Source organism: Mytilus californianus, unplaced genomic scaffold, assembly GCF_021869535.1.
Source record: "Mytilus californianus isolate M0D057914Y unplaced genomic scaffold, xbMytCali1.0.p SCAF_9, whole genome shotgun sequence".
In the NCBI taxonomy this organism is placed as follows: Eukaryota; Metazoa; Mollusca; class Bivalvia; order Mytilida; family Mytilidae; genus Mytilus; species Mytilus californianus.
Window position 1 is genome coordinate 57,755,406 of NW_026262745.1, and position 21,161 is coordinate 57,776,566.

General features: G+C 33.1%; 1 protein-coding gene across 1 annotated transcript; it reads left to right on the forward strand.

Moving 5' to 3' along the window:
- The first annotated feature begins 359 nt into the window (after nt 1–359).
- LOC127715015 (phospholipase A and acyltransferase 2-like) lies at nt 360–20,750 on the forward strand. Its single transcript, XM_052221041.1, has 5 exons — nt 360–410; nt 8,512–8,635; nt 16,625–16,760; nt 19,052–19,181; nt 20,657–20,750. The coding sequence occupies exons 2-5, from the start codon at nt 8,515–8,517 to the stop codon at nt 20,744–20,746; spliced, it is 477 nt and encodes a 158-aa protein (XP_052077001.1). The 5' UTR covers nt 360–410; nt 8,512–8,514; the 3' UTR covers nt 20,747–20,750.
- The last annotated feature ends 411 nt before the right edge of the window (nt 20,751–21,161 follow it).

Sequence of the window (21,161 nt, forward strand, 5' to 3'; positions counted from 1 at the left end):
AATCCAAAAAAGATTTTATCTTTCTGAAACAAAAAAAGCATTTAACTTTTATATATCTAGTGGATGCCAGGCCTTAAAACTTTTCCAACTGCACAGGTTAGTCTGTACTCAGTCTCAGAGTAGTTTTTGAGGTCTAAACACAGCCATGTTTGTCCATTTATTATGATGAACCTTAAGGTAAAAATATAGCATTTATCTTTTAAGTTATCGTGTAGCATATATAATGTTAAAGCATCAAGTTATGACATGATTTAACTTATCAGCCTGGAATCCCAAAATCAACGTCAAGTTCTGGCCGCCATTACGTGTTGACAACGTCGTCTAGTGAACCGTTTCACTGAGCACCGAAATCCTTCTTCAGGCGCTTCCGGTTGTCCTACTGTTAGAAACAGTGTTCAGCACATGAGCAGGTAACTTTTTCAAAGTATTCTAAATAACATATATTCGATGTCAAAGTCCACATTAAAAAATCAAAATATCATTTTGTAAACGTTAAATTTGATATATATACAGATCGTTGTGGAGATGAGAGAGTTATTTCCAGTCATTAGTTTAAACTTTACGAAGAGCATTTTGACCTACAAGATTTTCCGAAAGCCAGTCTTTCATAGTCTATAGAAATTCTTTTGTTTGACTTTTGATGCCAAGGTCAGGAACATTTAACTGGCCCGGGTCATAGGGCCTATACGTAGTTAATCGTGGGGATTTGAGTAGTCTGCTGTGTCAGTGTGTGTAAAAAAAAAATCAAGAATTTGAAGAAAAGAAGTCAACGTTTTCAACATACCTGCCACTTTAACACTAACAAGAATCTGTGAGATTGCTTTAAAAATGAAAAGCCTTCCAAGTATATCCACCATAATTTTTTGTCGTGTGAACAAATTACTCGATTAAAACAAAATTGTAAAAACTGTTTAAAATCATATTTTTCCTTAATTTTACAAATTTTCCCCGTTGCATTCATATATTGACATGTGATGTCATCTAGATGATCTACTGATAATTTTTGACGATGACCTCTTTAATAACCTCTTGATTCTAAATCGCGTGTCTTATTTATTGTCTTTTGTTCAAGATTAGTTTAACAAGAAATTATATTCGAATACTTAGCTCAAAGTTAAGTTGAGTTAAGCAAGCCTCATTCTATCTAGAAACATCGGCAAATACGGAGGTCCACGTTTTCAAATTTCGTCATATACAATGCTCATTTTTGGTGTAATCAGATCAGATGCAATTGCTGAAAATCTTTAATCCAAATATCGTGATGTCTTGGAATATAAAAGTCAGATGATAATGATGTGGTATGATTGCCAATGATCGAGACAACTCTCCCTCAGAGACCAACGTGTCGAGAAGTTATAACTACATGTGTATGTAGATCAACGTACGGCCTTCAATAATTAACAAAACCTAGATACCGTAGAGTAAAATATAAAAGGCCCCGAAATGACAAATGTCAAACGATTCGGACTGATCTAATTTATGTACGTACAATACAATAAACGAGAAAAAAAAATATGAGATATAGCAACAAGCTACAACCACTGAATCACAGGCTCCTGATTTAGGACAGACATATACCATGTATACATAATGAGGCTAGATTTAAGATGTACTGTATTATGAAATGGTTTATGATAGAATAAGACATATATCAGATCAGAAGTACGGGGGCTTTCAAATAAAGAAGATATAAACCAGTAATATAGTTTGATTTAGGCAGCTTCAGTTAACATCGGCAAATCGGGAGTAATAGGCCTAGCTTGTCTAGGACAGTGTTGTTTGATTCTAGAAATTCCCGCCATTAACAATTTAAATTCAAATTATCTAAAAGGGGAAATGGAAGATCTAAATAAAAATGATTTTTACACCATTAATATAATTTCTGATTGAAATCAGTCGATTTGAATGATCGACTTAAAAATTGCGCATAACAGCTAATAGTTTTAAAAGTGGCAGGAATAGGAGCAACGTCAAAATAAATACAAAAAAAGCAAAAAGGCTCTCCATTTTGAAACTGATTTTTTCTTAGTTCCTACTGCAAACGAAGACTTAGTAGACCTTTGAACATCTCTCTCTAACTGTTTAAACTGAAAATCTGAAAAAAAATGAATTATGAAATTTACATATGAATCACCAACTGTGACTAAAAGTAAATAGACTGTTTTCAACTTCAAATTCATCTAAATTCGAGGAAACCGTGTTCGATGCATATCAGACAAATGCCAACGAGACAAATTATCACTGATTCAATTATCACTTCTGGGCATATGACATGCTCGAACCTCGAATTCTGATATTGCACATTAGAAACAGATCTCTCTCAGACACATTTGCAAGTACTCATTTCGGGATTTCCTGAAAATGTTTACGTCTAACTCGAACAATTTCAAATCAAAATATAAATCAATTGCTTTAAAAAAGCAATTGTAAACGGTCTTTCCCCTCTGAAAACATGATTGGTTGGTTGGTTGGTTGGTTGGTTGGGTGGTTGGTTGGTTTGATTTGTTTGTTTGTTTGTTTGTTTGTTTGTTTGTTTGTTTGTTTGTTCAATGCATGTTTTCACGTCAACCAGTCAATTGTTCACATTACAAGGAGAGAGAAAGAAAAAAAAAACCACAAGTAATAGAAAGAAACCGATTTAATAGCCCCCCCCCCTAAATAAAAAGAGGGGAGGGACCCAAGTCCTCATTTTCAGACAAGAGTCCATACTATTGTGTTGGTTAAGTTTCTATATTTAGTTTGGAAAGTTTTTATTATATTTTAGGTCCCGCGCGCGTCTTTGTCTTTCGCCAGATTGTGGCGTCACGTGACGACGCTTCATAATAGCGAAAACTTAGCATTTTTATTTCTTTTTAGGTGGAGACGTTGGACAGACAACATGTATAGCGACGGAATACACACAATGTATTTCTTTTGTCATTGTAGGTAATTGACGTTTCGATCACAGTTCACGAGCAGTGCATGCTTTGGATTTAATTGATCCAATGTAACTTTAAAACACGTTTATCGATTATTTTCATACAATGTACATTTTTCAGCAGCAGTTTGTAAAACAGATTTGTATTTCAATCTAGGAGCGGACATTTTATTGTAGGATTTCACTGATATTTACGGAACTAGCAAGCGATTTTTACGGCATTGCAATTTCTTTTCTCTAGGAAAATTCTTGAGAGATATCTGCACCACGTTGTTTTATGAAGATTTAATACATGTATACCCTGCTGACTGCAAAATTTTAGGTCAATTGGACATGTAGATTGATTAGTTGGTTGGTTGGTTTATTGATTGATTGATTGATTGATTAATTAATCAATTAATTGGTTGGTTGATTTATTTGTTGATTGGTTGGTTGGTTGATTATAAACACGTGGGATAGGGTCTCTTGAAACAAGCGAAAAAAAGAAACAAAGGAAATCTTGGACACCGTATTAAACACATGAGACGAAAACATGCATACAATGAATGATTGGTTGGTTGGTTGCTTTATGGATTGATTGGTTGGTTGATTGATTGGTTGGTTTGTTTGTTTGTTGGTTGGTTGGTTGGTTGATTAATTTAACATGTGGGATATGGTCTCTTGAAACAAGCGAAAAGATCTTGGACCCCATATTAAACACATGAGACGGAAACATGCAGGCATGCAATGATTGATTGGTTGGTTGGTTGGTTGATTGATTGATTGATTGATTGATTGATGAATTAATTAAATAAACACGTGGGATAGGGTCTCTTGAAACAAGCGAAAAAGAAACAAAGGAGATCTTGGACCCCGTATTAAACACATAAGACGGAAACATGTATACAATGAATGATTGATTGGTTAATTGGTTTGTTGGTTTATTGATTGATTGGTTGATTGATTTGTTGGTTGGTTGTTTGGTTAATGAATTTAACATGTGGGATATGGTCTCTTGAAAGAAGCGAAAAAAAAACAAATGAGATCTTTGACCCCATATTAAACACATGAGACGGAAACATGCATGCATGAAATGATTGATTGATTGGTTGGTTGGTTGATTGATTGTTTAATTGGTTGGTTAGTTAGTTGGTTGATTAATTGATTGATTGATTGATCAATTAATTAATTAATTAAACACGTGGGATATGGTCCCTTGAAACAAGCGAAATAGAAACAAATGCGATCTTGGACCCCATATTCAATTCAATTCAATTCTTTATTACTTTAAGCACATTATGCTTATCAGTTCAATAAATACAAATACATTTCTATAACACAACATGACATAATACATCAGAGAAGCAAATAAATATCAAGTATTGACCAATAACAGTTTGGTCCTATGATTAAATACATTAAACAAGAATTTACACAAATTACGCAAATCTTTTACATTTTCAGTGCTGAGAAGCTGCACTAATTTGAACGACGATGGACGTCTATAATAATAAGGTTTAATAAACTGTCTCCTTAAGTCTCTATAGCATTCACATTGTAAAACAAAATGGAATTCATCTTCAGTGATATTCAAAGTACAAAGCGTACACTTTCTATCTAACCTATTTACTCCATGATAACGGCCTACTTCAACAAACAAATTATGAGATGACAATCTAAGGCGAGTTAAATACACTCTAAAATTCATATGTTTGGTTAGATAATTCTGTAAACATACATTATTGACAATATATTTATATAAATAACACTTAGATGAAACGTTCAGTTGATCATTCAAAGTCTGTTTTGCTTGATCATATATCCTTGTTTTTACAAATAATAATAAATTTGTATCAATAATCAAATTGTCTTGGTTATACCAGATCTCATTTAAACCTAAGTTAAATAATAATTGTTGTAGTTGATAAATCCAACTGCTTCTAATATTACAGAAATTATACAGTTGTTCCCTGTAGCAGTTTTTAAGAATACAGTTGCTTGTGGATAACAATTTTAACCAGTACTTCACTATTTTGTACATTCTAAAATATATCAAAGGATATCTACCCAATTCAAAATAAACCATAACATTTGTTGTACATTGTTTGACACCTAATATGTTTTTGCAAAAATCAAGTTGTATTTTTTCAATATTTGGAGCTTTATGGAAGCCCCATATTTCACAACCATAACATAAAATACTGCTAATATAAGTATCAAATAAATTCAAATATGTAAAAACATTCAAATACAATGACGAAACCTTCGACTTTAAACCAAAAACAGCTTTTCTACTTTGCTCAGCTAAATGTTTTTGAGCTTTAACAAATTTACCGTTAAAATTTAACAGTACACCAAGGTAACAAAATTCATCCACTATGTCAATAGTATTGCCATCATAATACCAAATTTCTTCGTCTTTTACAAAACCTCCGTTTCTAAATACCATAATTTTTGTTTTGGCAATATTTACAGTCAAACCCCATTTACAAGTATATGATAATAATGTGTCTAACATATCTTGCAAGCCAATAACTGAATCAGAAAATAAAATCATATCATCAGCATACATAAGTAAAAACAATGACAAGTCTTGCACTTCATATGGTATATTACTATTACGTAGAAATTCCATTTCAAAGTCATTTACATATAACGAAAATAGTATAGGAGAAAGAACTTCCCCTTGCATAAGACCAACTGAACTTGTAAACTGCTCAGAATAAAAACCATCAACTTTCACACATACTTTAACTGTAGAATACATTGATTTTAAAACAGACAGTAATTTGCCTGTTATACCAACTCTTGATAGTTTCAACCATAAGTTAAGTCTGGTTAAACACATGAGACAGAAACATTCATGCAATGAATGATTAACTGACTGACTGATTGACTGACTGATTGATTGATTGATTGATTGATTGATTGATTGATTGATTGATTGATTAATTAGTTGGTTGATTGGTTGGTTGGTTGGTTGGTTAGTTGATTAACACAGAGAACGGATCCACTTGGATCCTGCAAAAACGGAATTGAAAGCCTAGATATTATATCTAAACACATGGGATTTATCTTTTGAGAGATCACTTGACAAGTAGTAAGGTTAAAGGTCAATGTCAACCTACAAAAGCATTAAAACACTATCAAACTCTTTAAATAGTGCCAAAAAAACATAATTTGCCTCTTTGTACATTACCTTGACCTTTGACCTTGACCCCAATTTCAAGGTCATGAATCAAGGGCCTCAAATCAAAACACTCTAGGTCTCTACTATATATTGTAAATGAGTTATATTACCATACAGCTAATATAAGATATAAAAGGGGCAAAAACTCCCATTAAATGTCTTCATACCCTTTCAACTAAAATTTACGTGTTACGACGTGTAGAAACTAACAATTCTGTAAAAATATGTTGTCGATATCTTATATCTTGTTTGAAAAGTGGTGAAAATAAGCCAAAATCTATATTTAGAAATGACCTTGACCTTTGACCTTGACCCTATTTTCTTTTTTTTGGACCAAGGACCTCAAATCAAAAGACCCTAGGTCTCTATCACTTATGGTTTACCAATTACAATTACATTTTACTTATTTTAAATACAGAAGGGGAAATAACTCTCATATGGAGTCTCCGGACCGCTTCGGTCAAAATTATTCTTAAGATCCTGAGGACATAACGAGCAAATTGGTGAACTAATTTTGTCATAATCTTTTACGGTTGCGAAGGAGATTTGTACAGAAGAAAAACAGTGTTTGGGGAGATAATTCTTACAATAAAAAGTGTTCGGCTTAACAGGGTCAGTTTCAAAATCGTATTAGACAAGTATTTTGATATGAAAATAGTAAAAATTCGGTTTAAAATGTCATTAACAGGGTCAAATGATAGCTTATAGTACGCTGATTCCAAAAATATATGGTTTCTATACAATATTTTTTAAATCAGGGAAATAATTAATTACTTCCGGTTTGAAAAAGGTTACTTCCGGTATTATTTAACTGTTTAATCGACACTGGTTCCAAAAATATATGGTTCTATATACTTTTACATTTAAAAAGTACAAAAAATAGCTACTTCCGGTTTACACAGGGTCACTTCCGGTTCCTTTTTCAAGGTTATATGGCTTGCAACTAAATGCAAAAAGTCCCATGGCTTTATCATGTATACAAATGAGGTAAAAGCAAAGGTCAAAATCTAGAACGTCAATTTTATCTATGACCTTGGGCTCAATTTCAAGGTCATCAACCAAGGACCTCAAATCAAAAGACCCTAGATCTTAATTATATTTGCTGATGAAATATATCACCATCTGCATATTTTTAAATAAAAGAGGGGAGAAAACTCTAATTTGATGTAAGCGTAGCCTTTAAACCGATATGTATGTGTTACGACATGTCGCAACTAACAATTAAGTAAAAATATGTTGTCGATATCTTATATCGTGTTTGAAAAGAGGTGAAAATAAGCCAAAATCCAAATTTAAAAATGACCTTGACCTTTGACCTTGACCCTATTTTCTTTTTTTTTGGACCAAGGACCTCAAATCAGAAGACCCTAGGTCCCTATCACTTATGGTTTACCAATTACAATTACATTTTACTTATTTTAAATACAGAAGGGGAAATAACTCTCATATGGAGTTTCTGGACCGCTTCGGTTAAAATTATTCTTAAGATCCTGAGGATATAACGAACAAATTGGAGACATCGATTGTCATAATCTTTTACGGTTGCGAAGGAGATGCGTACACAAGAACAACAGTGTTTGGGGAGATAACTCTTACAATAAAAAGTATTCGGCTAAACAGGGTCAGTTTCAAAATCGCAATAACTGTTCGATATCATACACAAAAAATCTAAGCGACATCTTGCGAAACAAAAAAGCACCGTCAGAAAAGAGTGGCGGAAGAAGAAAAAAATAATAATCAGAAGAAAACCAATAGGTCTTTCCACAGAAAGGTGGAAAGACCTAATAATAATCAGAAGAAAACCAATAGGTCTTTCCACAGAAAAGTGGAAAGACCTAATAATCAGAAGAAAACCAATAGGTCTTTCCACAGAAAAGTGGAAAGACCTAATAATAAAAGAACAACATAATAGTGTGAGTAGATTTCACTCACGTCTTACAAATTTATATATTATGTTCTTTTACCTTTCCTGTCAAATTAGCGGACGAATTTCAGCCGAGTAATTACTGGTTTTTAAATTATAAAAACAAACCGCATACCGCATTTCCCGAATGATTATCTTAATTAACGAAAATGTCCTAACCGCTAGAAGTGTTGGCGTTTAAAAGTAGATAGCAAATACACAAAAAAAAAAAATGAAAGCATAGTAAGATAACACTGCGTTATATTTAACAAATGATTTATTTTATGCAATTGCAGGAACTGCATTCAACAATAATACATACATGTAATATTACATGTAAAAAAATAAAATAGTAACTTGCTGATTATTTTTTTTCAATCATTGTGATGATATATGACAATATATATAAATTTTGATCATTGTTTTTTGAATATTTTTGTGTTATATTATTGTATATTTACATGGTGTTGAATATTTGTATAAATATATCAATTATTCGATCGTTCTATTCATTTCATGCAGAAAATGGCACAGTGTCTTGTGAAGAACTATCGCCATAATAAATTTGTGTTGGATAATTTGGAAGAAGGTGATTTGATATCGATAAAGGAAAACATATTATATTCTCATTGGGCAGTATACGCTGGTAAGTTACATATATTGCAATTGTTTTTATGCCCCACCTAGTGGCATTGTGTTTAATTGGTGTGTGCGTCCGTTCGTTCTTCCGTCCGTCCGTCCCGCTTCAGGTTAAAGTTTTAGTTAACGATTTTGTTAAGGTAGTTTTTGATGAAGTTAACACTTTCTTTACCGGATTGAACTGGATTGAGCGTCTCTATGATGTTAAAGAAATTGGACGCGACCGTCACCCGCCCGAATTGATTTCAATTAAAATGCGTGCTTTTATACGCCCGTCAAAATTTTGACGGAAAGTATTATGGTATACAAATGTCGTCTGTCCGTGTGTACGTCTGTCTGTCCGGCGTAAACATGCCGCACCGTAACTTGAGAACGACTTATCCAAATTTCATGAAACTTTACATAGTTGTTTTTAATTATGGTCAAACGATCTGTATACTTTTTGGTGAAAATAAGATTAAAACCTTTTGAGTTACGGGACTTAGTAACTAAAACAGGTGGGTTTTTTTCACATGTCGCGCCGTATCTCAAAAACAATTTATGATTATTGCTTTAAACTTTACACACTTCTTAGTTATATTAATCTAAAGATCTGTATACTTTTTGGTTTGATTCAAAATTTTATTTTAGAGATATTGATTTTTTTTTAAAGGGGGAGGGGTTTTTCACATGTCGCGCCGTATCTCAAAAACGATATATGATTATTGCTTAAAATTTTACACACTTCATATTTATATTAATCTTAAGATCTGTATACTTTTTGGTTTGATTCAAAATTTTATTTTAGAGATATTGATTTTTTTTTTAAAGGGGGAGGGGTTTTTCACATGTCGCACCGTATCTCAAAAACGATTTATGATTATTGCTTTAAATTTTACACACTTCTTAGTTATATTAATCAAAAGATTTGTATACTTTTTGGTTTTGATTCAAAATTTTATTTTAGAGATATTGATTTTTATTTTTTTTTAAAAAAGGGGGGTTTTCACATGTCGCGCCGTATCTCAAAAACGATTTATGATTATTGCTTAAAATTTTACACACTTTCTAGTTATATTAATCTAAAGATCTGTGTATTTTTTGGTTTTGATTCATAATTTTCTTTTAGAGATATTGAGTTTTTTGTTAAAAAAAAGAGGGGGGGGGGGGGTTCGCATGTCGCGCCGTATGTCAGAAACTATTTATGATTATTGCATAAAAATTCACACATAAGACGACGGGCGTATCATGCACTCATGGCGCAGCTGTTTATTTTGTTGTCATTTCTGATATTTCGTAAACCGACATGTTGATGCTTTTCCTGGAGCTGGCGTGCGATTGTTGATTAAACACCGATAAGTGCATATTACTAATACTACAGTAACTGTTCTGTTGTATTTTTTTCCGTTTATACATATCAAATACATATTTAATTTGAGTAAATCTATGGAAAAATTAAGTGAATTCGTCAAAAACGGAACTTTTTAATGGAGAAGTATCTTTATAAAGAATTGTTGACCTTGACTCGATTTGGAATCGGCTTTCCCCGAGTTATTTATATAAATAGGTCACGTTTCTAAACACAACAATAAGTAGCGTAAAAAGCAGGTCTTGTCCATATTTCCGCATAAAAATCACCTGATTTTTTTTTGAGGAAATTAAATAGAAACGGTCTCTTGATTTTCTAGAAGTCTGAATATAAAATGTTTACTTTCACTTTTCTATCATTGGAATTTTGATGATTTATTTATAGTTGCATACGTTTTACACCAGTGACCAGATACTTTTAGGATTTATTTAAATTATTATCTGAACTTACTAAAACACTTGGACTTTTAAATTTGGAATTGAAATTTCTTAAACAACACCGGTCCCATGTTTTTTCAAAATATTTCTTGAAATAAAATTTGGAATTTACCTCTTTTATTTAATTTTGTCAGGGTATATGTCTCTGATTTTGTTACATCCCCCCCCCCCCCCCCCCCCCAAAAAAAAAAAATTAAATGAAAAATAAAACACTTACACCTGATAAGAGACAGCGAAATACAATATATTTACTGTCTATGACATGTCACTTTGAGCATTAAATATATAGAATCTAATATTCCCCTTATTAATTATGCAAAACTTATGATTTCCTAATACAGCATTAAAGCTATCTGACACCTGTGACCTAATATATATATAAATATATATATATAAAACGTCTGAATAATAGTCAACGATTTTTCCCACGAGGGCGCTGGATCGTTACGAGTAACGATACACGTACACAATAAATAAATTATATAAACGCCTAAAAAGTGTACACAACAACACCAATAACAAAAAAAGGAACTATAAATGTAATTATTTATAAATATTTCGGATAACAGATATCCTTCATCAGTAAATATGATTGTGATGTTGAATGAATCATATATCAGTCTACTTAGATTAAACTATACAAATCTTGAAATATATATACCAGAGCCTAAATGACACAGAGTTTGGAATATTAATAATTTCTGCTTTTAAGTTTGATACTTACATCCTTGGATCTGCATAACATTAACACTGTCAGACTTATCAGATTAAAGCAATAAAAGAAATTTATAAAAGACAACCAATTTTCAAGTACCAATATTTTTTTCCTTCTTTGTATTTGGTACCGGGAACCAGAACAAATTATTTTGCGTTGAATTTATTTACACCCAGTAAAAATCAATGTAATACATATGAGTTGCATGTCTTAATCCTCTCTCTAGGTGACAACTGAATATCTTAAGGTTTTTAGGCAGTTAAGCTGCCTTATGCTAGCACCCTAGATTTGTGTTCTTCCTAATGAATGCTGAAAAAAGTGCCATTGTTGTAATCTAGCAGGCTAATATGTTATTTATAACTAATTGGACATTTTTTTCATTCTTTTAATTCTGGAATACAAAAAATATGACCAGAATAACCTTAAATGATCGTCGAACGACGCATAATATTTGAAGTTGCACATAGGAAATAGTGCTCAATAGAAATCCGTACGTAGTTTATTATCCCCTGTGCTTTTGGCTAAGATGGCAAAGAACAATTGTATGAAATATTTCATCGCCGAAAATCTGTAATTACAAGTCGTTTATATTTCCCAAATGGCAAAATGCGCAGGAATATTATTCATGTACACCAAATCTCTATGATAGATGGAATAAAGTTATATATAGTACACATCATCGTCACATGTAGTCTAAGTTGGCGGTAATTTTAACTTACACGAAACGTAAGTTCGTTTGATTCTGATGATATAAAGTCCGATTAAGCGAAAGTACTCTTAATCATGATATTCTTTTAGTTTAAGAAGATTGTGATTATTTAATTGATTTCAATTAAATGTATGCACATTTAAATTCCTTTCTTTTATTAAATTATTCCGTTTATCACTGAACTTGTTGTTATTTTATGAATGAAAAACCGGAAATCGACGTAATCAATGTCGACCAATCAGGTCGATGTTTTAAGAAATGCGGAATAACTCGTCCCAGAGACAAGTCGGACCGAGTCCACTCGGACCGTCTAAGAAAACAACTCGGACCCCTTGTCAGATTAACTTAGGGTTTCATAAAATGTAAGACTAATATGTCTAGCGGAGCTATCACTCTTTCGTTTGTGCATTGGGAACTATTTAGGGGTATTTTGAGGGGCCTAAAGAAGGGAGGGGTTTACTGTAGAACCCTATGGGATTTTATTTTCAAATGACTATTTATACTCGAAAACAGTAAGTGATAGACACGCGTGGTCTTCAGTAATGAGAACAGGACAATGAAACAAATCAAATAAAATATAGGGTGAGTCCCTGGGGTTCATCCCACCCCCCTTCAATTTGAAAATGTTCTTTTATCTTGTAAACGGTCGCGATCCCCACCCCTAAACCATATATATACTTGTATGGGACAATAAAACAAATCAAATGAAAATTTGGGGGAATCCTTGGCGTCACCCCACCCCCTTCTGTTTCAGAACTTGTAAACGGTCGATATCCCCACCCCTAAACCATATATATTCATGTATGGGACAATATAACAAATTAAATGAAATATAGGGGGAGTCCCTGGGGTCACCCCGCCCCCTCCTGTTTGAGAACTTGGAAACGGTCGAGATCCCCACCTCTAAACCATATATATTAATATATGGGACAATATAACAAATCAAATGAAATATAGGGGGAGTCCCTGGGGTCGCCCCACCCCCTCCTGTTTGAGAACTTGGAAACGGTCGAGATCCCCACCCCTAAACCATATATATTAATGTATGGGACAATATAACAAATCAAATGAAATATAGGGGGAGTTCCTGGGGTCACCCCACCCCCTATTGTTTGAGAACTTGTAAACGGTTGAAATCCCCACTCCTAAACCATATATATTCATGTATGGGACAATATAACAAATCAAATGAAATATAGGGGGAGTCCCTGGGGTCAACCCACCCCCTCCTGTTTGAGAACTAGTAAACGGTCCCCACTCCTAAACCATATTTATTCCTGTTTGTCATTTCAAAATAATTTGAATGATATACAGGGTCAATCTCCTAGGCGTCACATTATGTGACATATGCATATCACTTTACTAGACCAAACCAATGTGTACTGGACTTTGCCCAATGTCAGGCGACCATTGGAATGACGAATTATGGGAGCTTTGTTTGGGAGACTTCGTAACAGCATCCTGTTACAATTATTTCTTGTTTATTATAAAATTTTATTGATGCAAAAAATGAGTCTAGGTAAATTGAATTTACTTTAATTATTTTTTGAATTATTTCTGGGCCTATAAAAATTTTCATTTATGGCTCATTTTGAAGAAAACATATAAATCTTTCAAGCAGTGTAAAGCCCAAGAATGTTTGACCAATTGTTTTATTTGACCGGAGAACCTGAGATCACCCCCAGTTTTTGGTGGGGTTCGTGTTGCTTAGTCTTCAGTTTTCTATGTTGTGTCATCTGTACTATTATTTGTCTGTTTGTCTTTTTATTTTTGGCCATGGCGTTGTCAGTTTGTTTTCGATCTATGAGTTTGACTGTCCCTCTGGTATCTTTCGTCCCTCTTTTATAATCACCTGTCATTTTATTCCAAACTTGGTATGGAGTGATATCACGGACTTGGGGTGAAGGTGGGGGTCATTTACATTTACTATGGTCAGGGCAGTCAGACCTCACCTTTGATCCCTGTAGTAGTAAACATTTGTCTGATTTGTGTCTCATAACTTTTGTACTGTAGAACCCAAAAACAGTGTTCCTTCCAGGGAAGCAAGTCCATTCATACAATTACGTCAACTTGTACCACTAAAAGTCAACTGGTACCAACGTTAACTACCAACTAGAACACCTGCAATCATTGCGAACGTGTACCACTGCAGACTCACCATTAAAATATACATTGATATATGCGTTGCTTTATAAAATATTAATTAATTTGCCTTAATAATCAATTCATTAAATAAACATAAATGTACAATATACGAATGTTTAATGTTTGTTCTTTCAAATCTGAAAAAAAAATTTGAAGCAACACTGCCACAGTTTTCATAATTACGTTTGCCTTGGTTTTTGGTTAACTGCCTGCAGCGCTTACAGTGCTTTGATTTTTGTATAGTTGGGTTGCTTATCTAACAATTGTTATGTATACCCTGTCCCAATATTTACACAAGATATTACTTACATAGTAAATTGTAATATGAATGACTGGCATATCACATACCTTCAGTTGTGAAAACAGTTAATTTGTTTTACAATTTTGGGAAATATAAGAATTTGGTATTATCTGTGGTGTCTCTGCAAAAAAACTTTCCACTAGAGACCAAATCACGTAGAAGTAAGCAACTATGGGTCATCGTGCGGTATTCGACAATGAGCAAAACCCATACCTCATAACCAACTATAAAAGTCACACAAAATGTGCCGTGATCAAACATGCCCGCTGTATAGGAGTGTGTATATGTCCGAAAACTAGTCACTATCCTTTAAACGATTCAGGATTTTATTATATGTTTTGTGTTTGTTTGTTGTTTGTTTTTTGTTTTTTTATTTTTGCTAAATGAGAGATATACAATTGTATTTCATGCAATTACAGTAAGGATGACCGCCAATGTATTTATAAAGAAAAAAAAAAAAATGATGATATATAATTGCAATTGACTTTCCTCTTTTTGAAATCGAGTTAGATATCAAGTTGTTGTTATTGGTTTTTTTTGTTTTTTTGTCTGTAAAACGTTTGTAAGACTATCCTTAATTTCACATACCCTTATAAGTTCAGTTCAGTTCAGTTTCTTGTATGTTCCTCCATTAGTTATGGAGCACTACCCTTGGGTATAATAGTCTCTTTTCATATTACCGACTTTTGACTCCGGGTTCTATATTTTTTCGACAGGTTACCTACTCTGTGGTAATACATCCTGGTACTCTGTCAATTATGAGCAACCAAAAGAAGTAAAATCAAATATATAAACGGTGCAATTTTGGGGGAAAGTTAACTGCTTTCTGATGATTTAGTCATGTATAGAAAGCATTAAACAGTAAACTTCCCTAAAATTGTACCGATTAAAATCTTCAATATACTTATTTATGTTACTCTTGCTTGACCGAGTAACAGGATGTCCAACCACAGAGAAGGTAACCTGTCGAAAAAATATAAATTCCGAAGTCAAAAATCGATAATATGAAAATGGTCTATTGTAACAACTATATACACCTTAAAACATAAGGGAACATATAAACTTATGGACAAATAAATGAATAAAGCCAATATTATTATTAATTCATAGGATAGTCATAACAGTTTAAAAACAAACAAAAAAATAATAAATAATCTTAATCTGCTGAGGTTTAGGAAAAAGTAAAGAACTGATAATATAAGACCGGACGTACAAGTATTATGGTAAAATGTAGTTCGTCAATGCGTCAACATAAAGACGCTAACTTATATTAATTACCTTTAGTTAACAACTTTGATGATTTATTTTAACTGTTTCTGAGTGGTGCATCATTTCCTTTTATATGATTGTTGCTAAAATTATCATTCCTGAGTTAATATGGAGCTTAATTCATTAAAATTGAACTGTGTTTCCATATTACTCCAAATGAATTGATTTTATAAAATGAAAATCTTTTTCGGAAGTTTCGGATATGGTTTTTGTAGTTTATCAGTCCAAAGTTATTGGACTTTAAATGTCAGATTATGAAAATTTTTAACATGTAAAATTGTATACCGTAACTTGAGAATGCTTGAATCAATGTCATGACAAGTACATGTAAGATGAGTTTTGATTTTTTTTTTTAAATTTTCATTTGTTATTCCAAAGTATTGTGACTTTGCCGTCTTTTGAAATATCCATCATGTCTCAGTCTAACTGCAATATTTCTAAACAAGTTTTAAAAATCAATATTTTAAAGTTCCTGAACAATTGTAGGGTTAAATTAGACATAATAGTTTACAGTAATCAAAAGTTAAATGTTAGGTAATATTTTTACAGACAGCATAAAGGGCCAACATAGATCTTTTTCTAAATAAATCTGCACAAATTATAGCGCACAGAAAAATGTTAGGGCTTTCCTTTTTACACTTAATTGATCCTGATCCTCAGACATATTCAAAGCAATTGCTTAAATATCACACTAGCTTACATGTATTAACATGATTAATTAGACATGCAGTACATACTTGGATAACCTCACTCTTTTCAATCTTCTTGGGATTAGTTAATGTAGGCTTGGTAAAAATATTTTAAAACTTTTTTAGTATATTGTTTTAGAGTTATGGGTATTTCAAACAGTCTCATTTTAAAGGCAATATTCATACATCGCTTAAAATCCTCATGAAAATTTTGCTACACATCTATTTTTTTATATAACTTCTCATACCATAGTTTTTGACTATTCTATTTAATTGTGTATACAGGGACGTATCATGCGCTCTTGGTGTAGCTGCTTATTTTTACTGACCAAAATGTCTGAAATACATAAATGAATATATAGAACATAATTTTATTTGAACAGGAGATGACAAGGTAGTTCATTTATCTGGAAAGGATGATGTTTCTTCAGAATTTGCTTTCGTAAAATTAGAAAACTTTTGGAAGGTTGTTGGCAATAAAAAGGCTAAGAAGAACAACAAGAAAGACAAGGAAAGAACGTATGTAGAGTGTCCATAGTGACAAAAGAACGTAGACTAGTTCCCTGTCCTGCATTCGTTAGCTATGGCAACAAGGGTGACTTACATCCCCGTATATTGCAAGGGAGACAACCAAGCATCCAAGTTACATTTATTTATCAGCAATAGGAATGACATCGTGTCTGAATGCAATGAATAATTATAAGAGGACAACAAAGAAACATCCGGTCCTCTCCCCAGAATATTTAATGGTAGTTCACTCATATGAAATATGACATAATTGTAATACAAAAATATAATTTTAATTGGTCTCAAGGCACAATTATTAAAGAGTGGTGTGGGACAAAGTGGGGCGAAGTAGTTTTAAGGCGAGCCAAGTAAGACAGAACATGACATAACGAAATGATTTATATGAGGCTGGAGAAATAAAAGGGATATATTCAAAACTCATACGCCCCCAAGGGTGACTGGGGAATAGAAATATGATCACCATTGGTCTTCCTCCGACCGGCGGTAAAACCCTCGCTAAAGTTGGGCGTCCGTTTGGCTGTGCGGGATGTACAAATTCGCAGTCACGTCCGGTCAGAATGGGGACGTTAAATCCGATGCCTCGTGTAAAGAGAGTGCCACGCTCTTTGCACGTTAAGAACCCTTGCAACAACTCTTTGAGGGGTCCGTGAGTGACCTGTTGCAAGGCTAAATTTCTGTCCCTATCCAATATACCCTCATTTTCTGTGGCAGTCTAAATTTCTCTGACCTTAATCCCGGAAGCCCCTGTTACAGAACCTACCTATTGTATTTATTGTTAATTTGTTCTCGTCCTGAATATGCATGAAATATTTGCCACTGGACGTTAAGCAACCAACAATCAATCAATCAATCAATCAAAACTCATACGTTGTGAGAAACTGAACAAATCGGACTGACAAAACAGAAGATGACGAAACGACAAACCAATTAACAAAACACTACATAAAAAGATATAAACTGAGAAATATAAACATGTTCTTTTAATCGTTGAGTTTTATTTTCGGTCAGGATCATTTGATACCAGAAAAAACTTGAAATTGTCAAATAAAATTCCCTATAAATTTTATATTAGACCTACTTCGGGGTGTCTACGCTAAGTGGTAGATGTGGAGAAATCGATTTGATTATGGAGCTATTCCTACATGTGTACAGATCATTATATATATATATATATATATATATATTCAAATATGTGAATCAAAACCTCACAAACAGGTTTTGACGTTTAAAAATGATCTCTGCCTAAAGTACATAAAGGTTTCTACGGAAGCGTATTAGCGCAACACATATTTTTTTTTATATTTCTTTTTATGTTTGCAATCTCTGCAAAATAACGCAAACGTTTGCCAAATAACGCAAACATTTGTTTTATCTCATTCTTTATTTAAGTTTCAAGGGAAGCAGCTGTTATAGATGGAGGAGGCTGTATATATTAACATTTATCACCCTTTGTACGTTTTGCAAAGTAAATTGCTTGAGTGTTCAGCATATATCATGGCACAATAATGAGCAGAAGAATACATGTTGGTCTTCACGATAAACTTTTGAATCTACAGGCCTGATGATGAATTTTACGAAAATGTTATTGCGATTCTATTGGCCTGTAGATATCATGTTTACAGGCCAACAGCATTTTTACAAGCCTGAACTGGTGATCCTGTGGTTGAGCGAGAAGACTGCATGTATTTATATATGTATCACAAAGAAAGTTGACTAAATTGAAGTTATACCGAAGAAAATAACAAAAATTAACCCTGTTAGTATAGCCAAATTTGAATATACTTCCAAAGAAAGCGCTCGTTTGAGCATTGTGTAAGCTTTGGTCAGATCATAACAAGCCACCATATTTAAATAAAAGTATAAATTGAAGATTTTTTATTATTATAATTATGTACTCTTTATTCAAATTGCTACCCAAGCATCGAAATAGCTACCTCACTAGATTGAAATTCAAAACCCCTTTTTGTTTTTACCCCAAAAATCTTTGTATTATTCTGAGAATTCCATATTCATTTTTTTAATTCAAAATCATTCATTTTAAAGCCGAAGAATCATTATACCGGTACTTCAGCTTTAAAAAAGTAAAAAAAACCAAATGATTCTTGTTTTTACTCTACTCTACTTTGCCACTTCCCGTAAATCAAAATTTTCAAAATCTTCCCTAGTTATGCCTTATCTATTTGTTTAAAGCAAAATATAATGAATCGATAGACAACAATTGTTATTGACGTATTGTCATCATACTGTTGGATTGATTTAAGTTGTAAATTGGTATATTTTAGGCCATTCAGAGGCAAGGACATCGTTAAAAGAGCACTCAGTATGATAGGTCCAAATGCATACAATTTATTGTGCAACAACTGTGAACATTTTGCCACTTGGTGTCGATATGATAAAAAAAAATCCGATCAGGTAACGTATGCTAATTTATGTATATAGGTAATAAAAGATACAAGGTAACGCTTAGTTCTAGCCATTTTCGAAAAGTCATCTACACGGACACTTATACCGATACCGATACCTACACTGACTACAAAAATAGAGGGAACGTATCAAATTGTCGAAATATACTGCATGAATAACCTCGGTAAATGTTTAGTCTGCCCTTCCACAAAATATTTAAATAGATTTTTTATTGTTTTTTTTTTATTTTCGAACATTCCACCTGACAACCAATCAGCCAATAGCTTCTAGTTGACAAAAGGCCTAAAAGTACATTAAATGATGCTTTATAGTCTGTAAGTACATTTGTCTTCTGAAATATAGCCATGCCCATGTGCTAAGTTTATCGGTTTTCAAGAGTACGTGGGTCGGCGTTTTGGGAGATAATTTTGACGTAGTAGGCTCCCCCTTTTTCCACAAATTATAGTATGATGATCGGCCAATTCATAGTGTCTAAACAGAGCCAATAGGTTAACAAATCATTGATAAAGAATTGTTTATAGTGTTCAAAATGAAAATTAGATAAATATTTTATGAATGCCTGTGTTCAATGTAAATTTTGAGCATGTTGGGATGATTCCTCTCAAAAGGTTACTTCTCGTCCTAGGTATAGGTGTAAGCGTCAGTATCGGTAAGTTCTCGTCCATGTCTAGTTATTCACCTTCATACACAATGCAACCAGAAGGATATACGATAAAGTGGACAGCATAATGTTTTCAACAACTGGCACATGCCTACATGCCATTTTGATTTTCTTTGTTGACATTGTTGTTTCTTCTTATAGTGATTAAGATATAACACAATGTTAACGGATGTACCCTAATTTTTTAAGTTTTTGTCTATTGTGTCTGTTTGTTTTGTCACACATTGTTGTCGATATAATGGAAATTTATGCGACTGTCATACGGCCGAGAGGTTTAGCTAGCTATAAAACCAGGTTTAATCCGACATTTTCTACATAAGAACATGCCTAAATGTCTTTGCCAAGTCGGGAATGTGACAGTTGTTTTCCATTCGTTTGATGTGTTTGAGATTTTGATTTTGATTTATTTAGTGAGGAAAAAACTAAAACTTATCATTTCCGATCAGTCGCCTCTATCTTTTTTTCAAAAAGTCATTGACTTTTGACAATCTAAATCTGTTTATGGTTAACAAGATTTTCATGTCAAAATCGTTTAAATGGCAACTTGAAAACGCCTCTTTTTTTCTTCATTTTAAAAATATGTGTAGGTATATGAAAAAAGGTATATCTATACTTATTGTCATTGGTATTACACGTTGCGCATGTTGCGTTCTTATTTACTTGATAAGGACGATGTATTATATGAATATCTAAACTCTTGTTTGCTTATTACCTTCGTAGTAAGGACGTTATCAAATCTACTTGAATTTTCAATGAATCTAGCCTGTAATCACCATGTTCACATATGATAGTATGGTTTCAGGTTGACAAGGCTTTAACTGTGGTTTCAGTAGTTGGAGGGATCGCGGTAGCTGCAGGATTGCTACACGAAATGTTCAAAGACGATGAATGAAATCGAACAGGTATGGCAAATTAACTTCATGCGCTTATCATGATCTAACCAAAATATCAGTATAATATTAAGGCAAACAAAGGATACGGGGGAATCTATCCATGACAGTATGGTCGTTTATATTTAGCACAAATCGACACGGTATCAGTGTCACCACACACTTCTTTGTCAATGCATATTTCTTTATTTAAAAATGCCATGTTGATTACCCAATGATTGAAAGCGTGGTACCATTGTAAAGATATACAAATATAAAATACATTGTAAAAGCAATTTTTTTCTTCATTTTCTAAGAAAGAAAGAAAGGTGGTTACCAAAAGGACCATCAACACTTGTATGTCAATAAAAAAAACTGACAACGCCTTCGCAACAAAAAAAAAAACACGAAAAGATGAACAAGTCAGCAAGGATAACT

What these genes read in the sequence shown, in the direction of transcription:
- LOC127715015 (XM_052221041.1), top strand. Translation starts at nt 8,515, where the DNA reads ATGGCACAGTGTCTTGTGAAGAACTATCGCCATAATAAATTTGTGTTG. An exon ending in AAGAAAGACAAGGAAAGAAC is followed by an intron (nt 16,761 to 19,051) that starts GTATGTAGAGTG and finishes GGTATATTTTAG; the next exon opens with GCCATTCAGAGGCAAGGACA. An exon ending in ATAAAAAAAAATCCGATCAG is followed by an intron (nt 19,182 to 20,656) that starts GTAACGTATGCT and finishes GTATGGTTTCAG; the next exon opens with GTTGACAAGGCTTTAACTGT.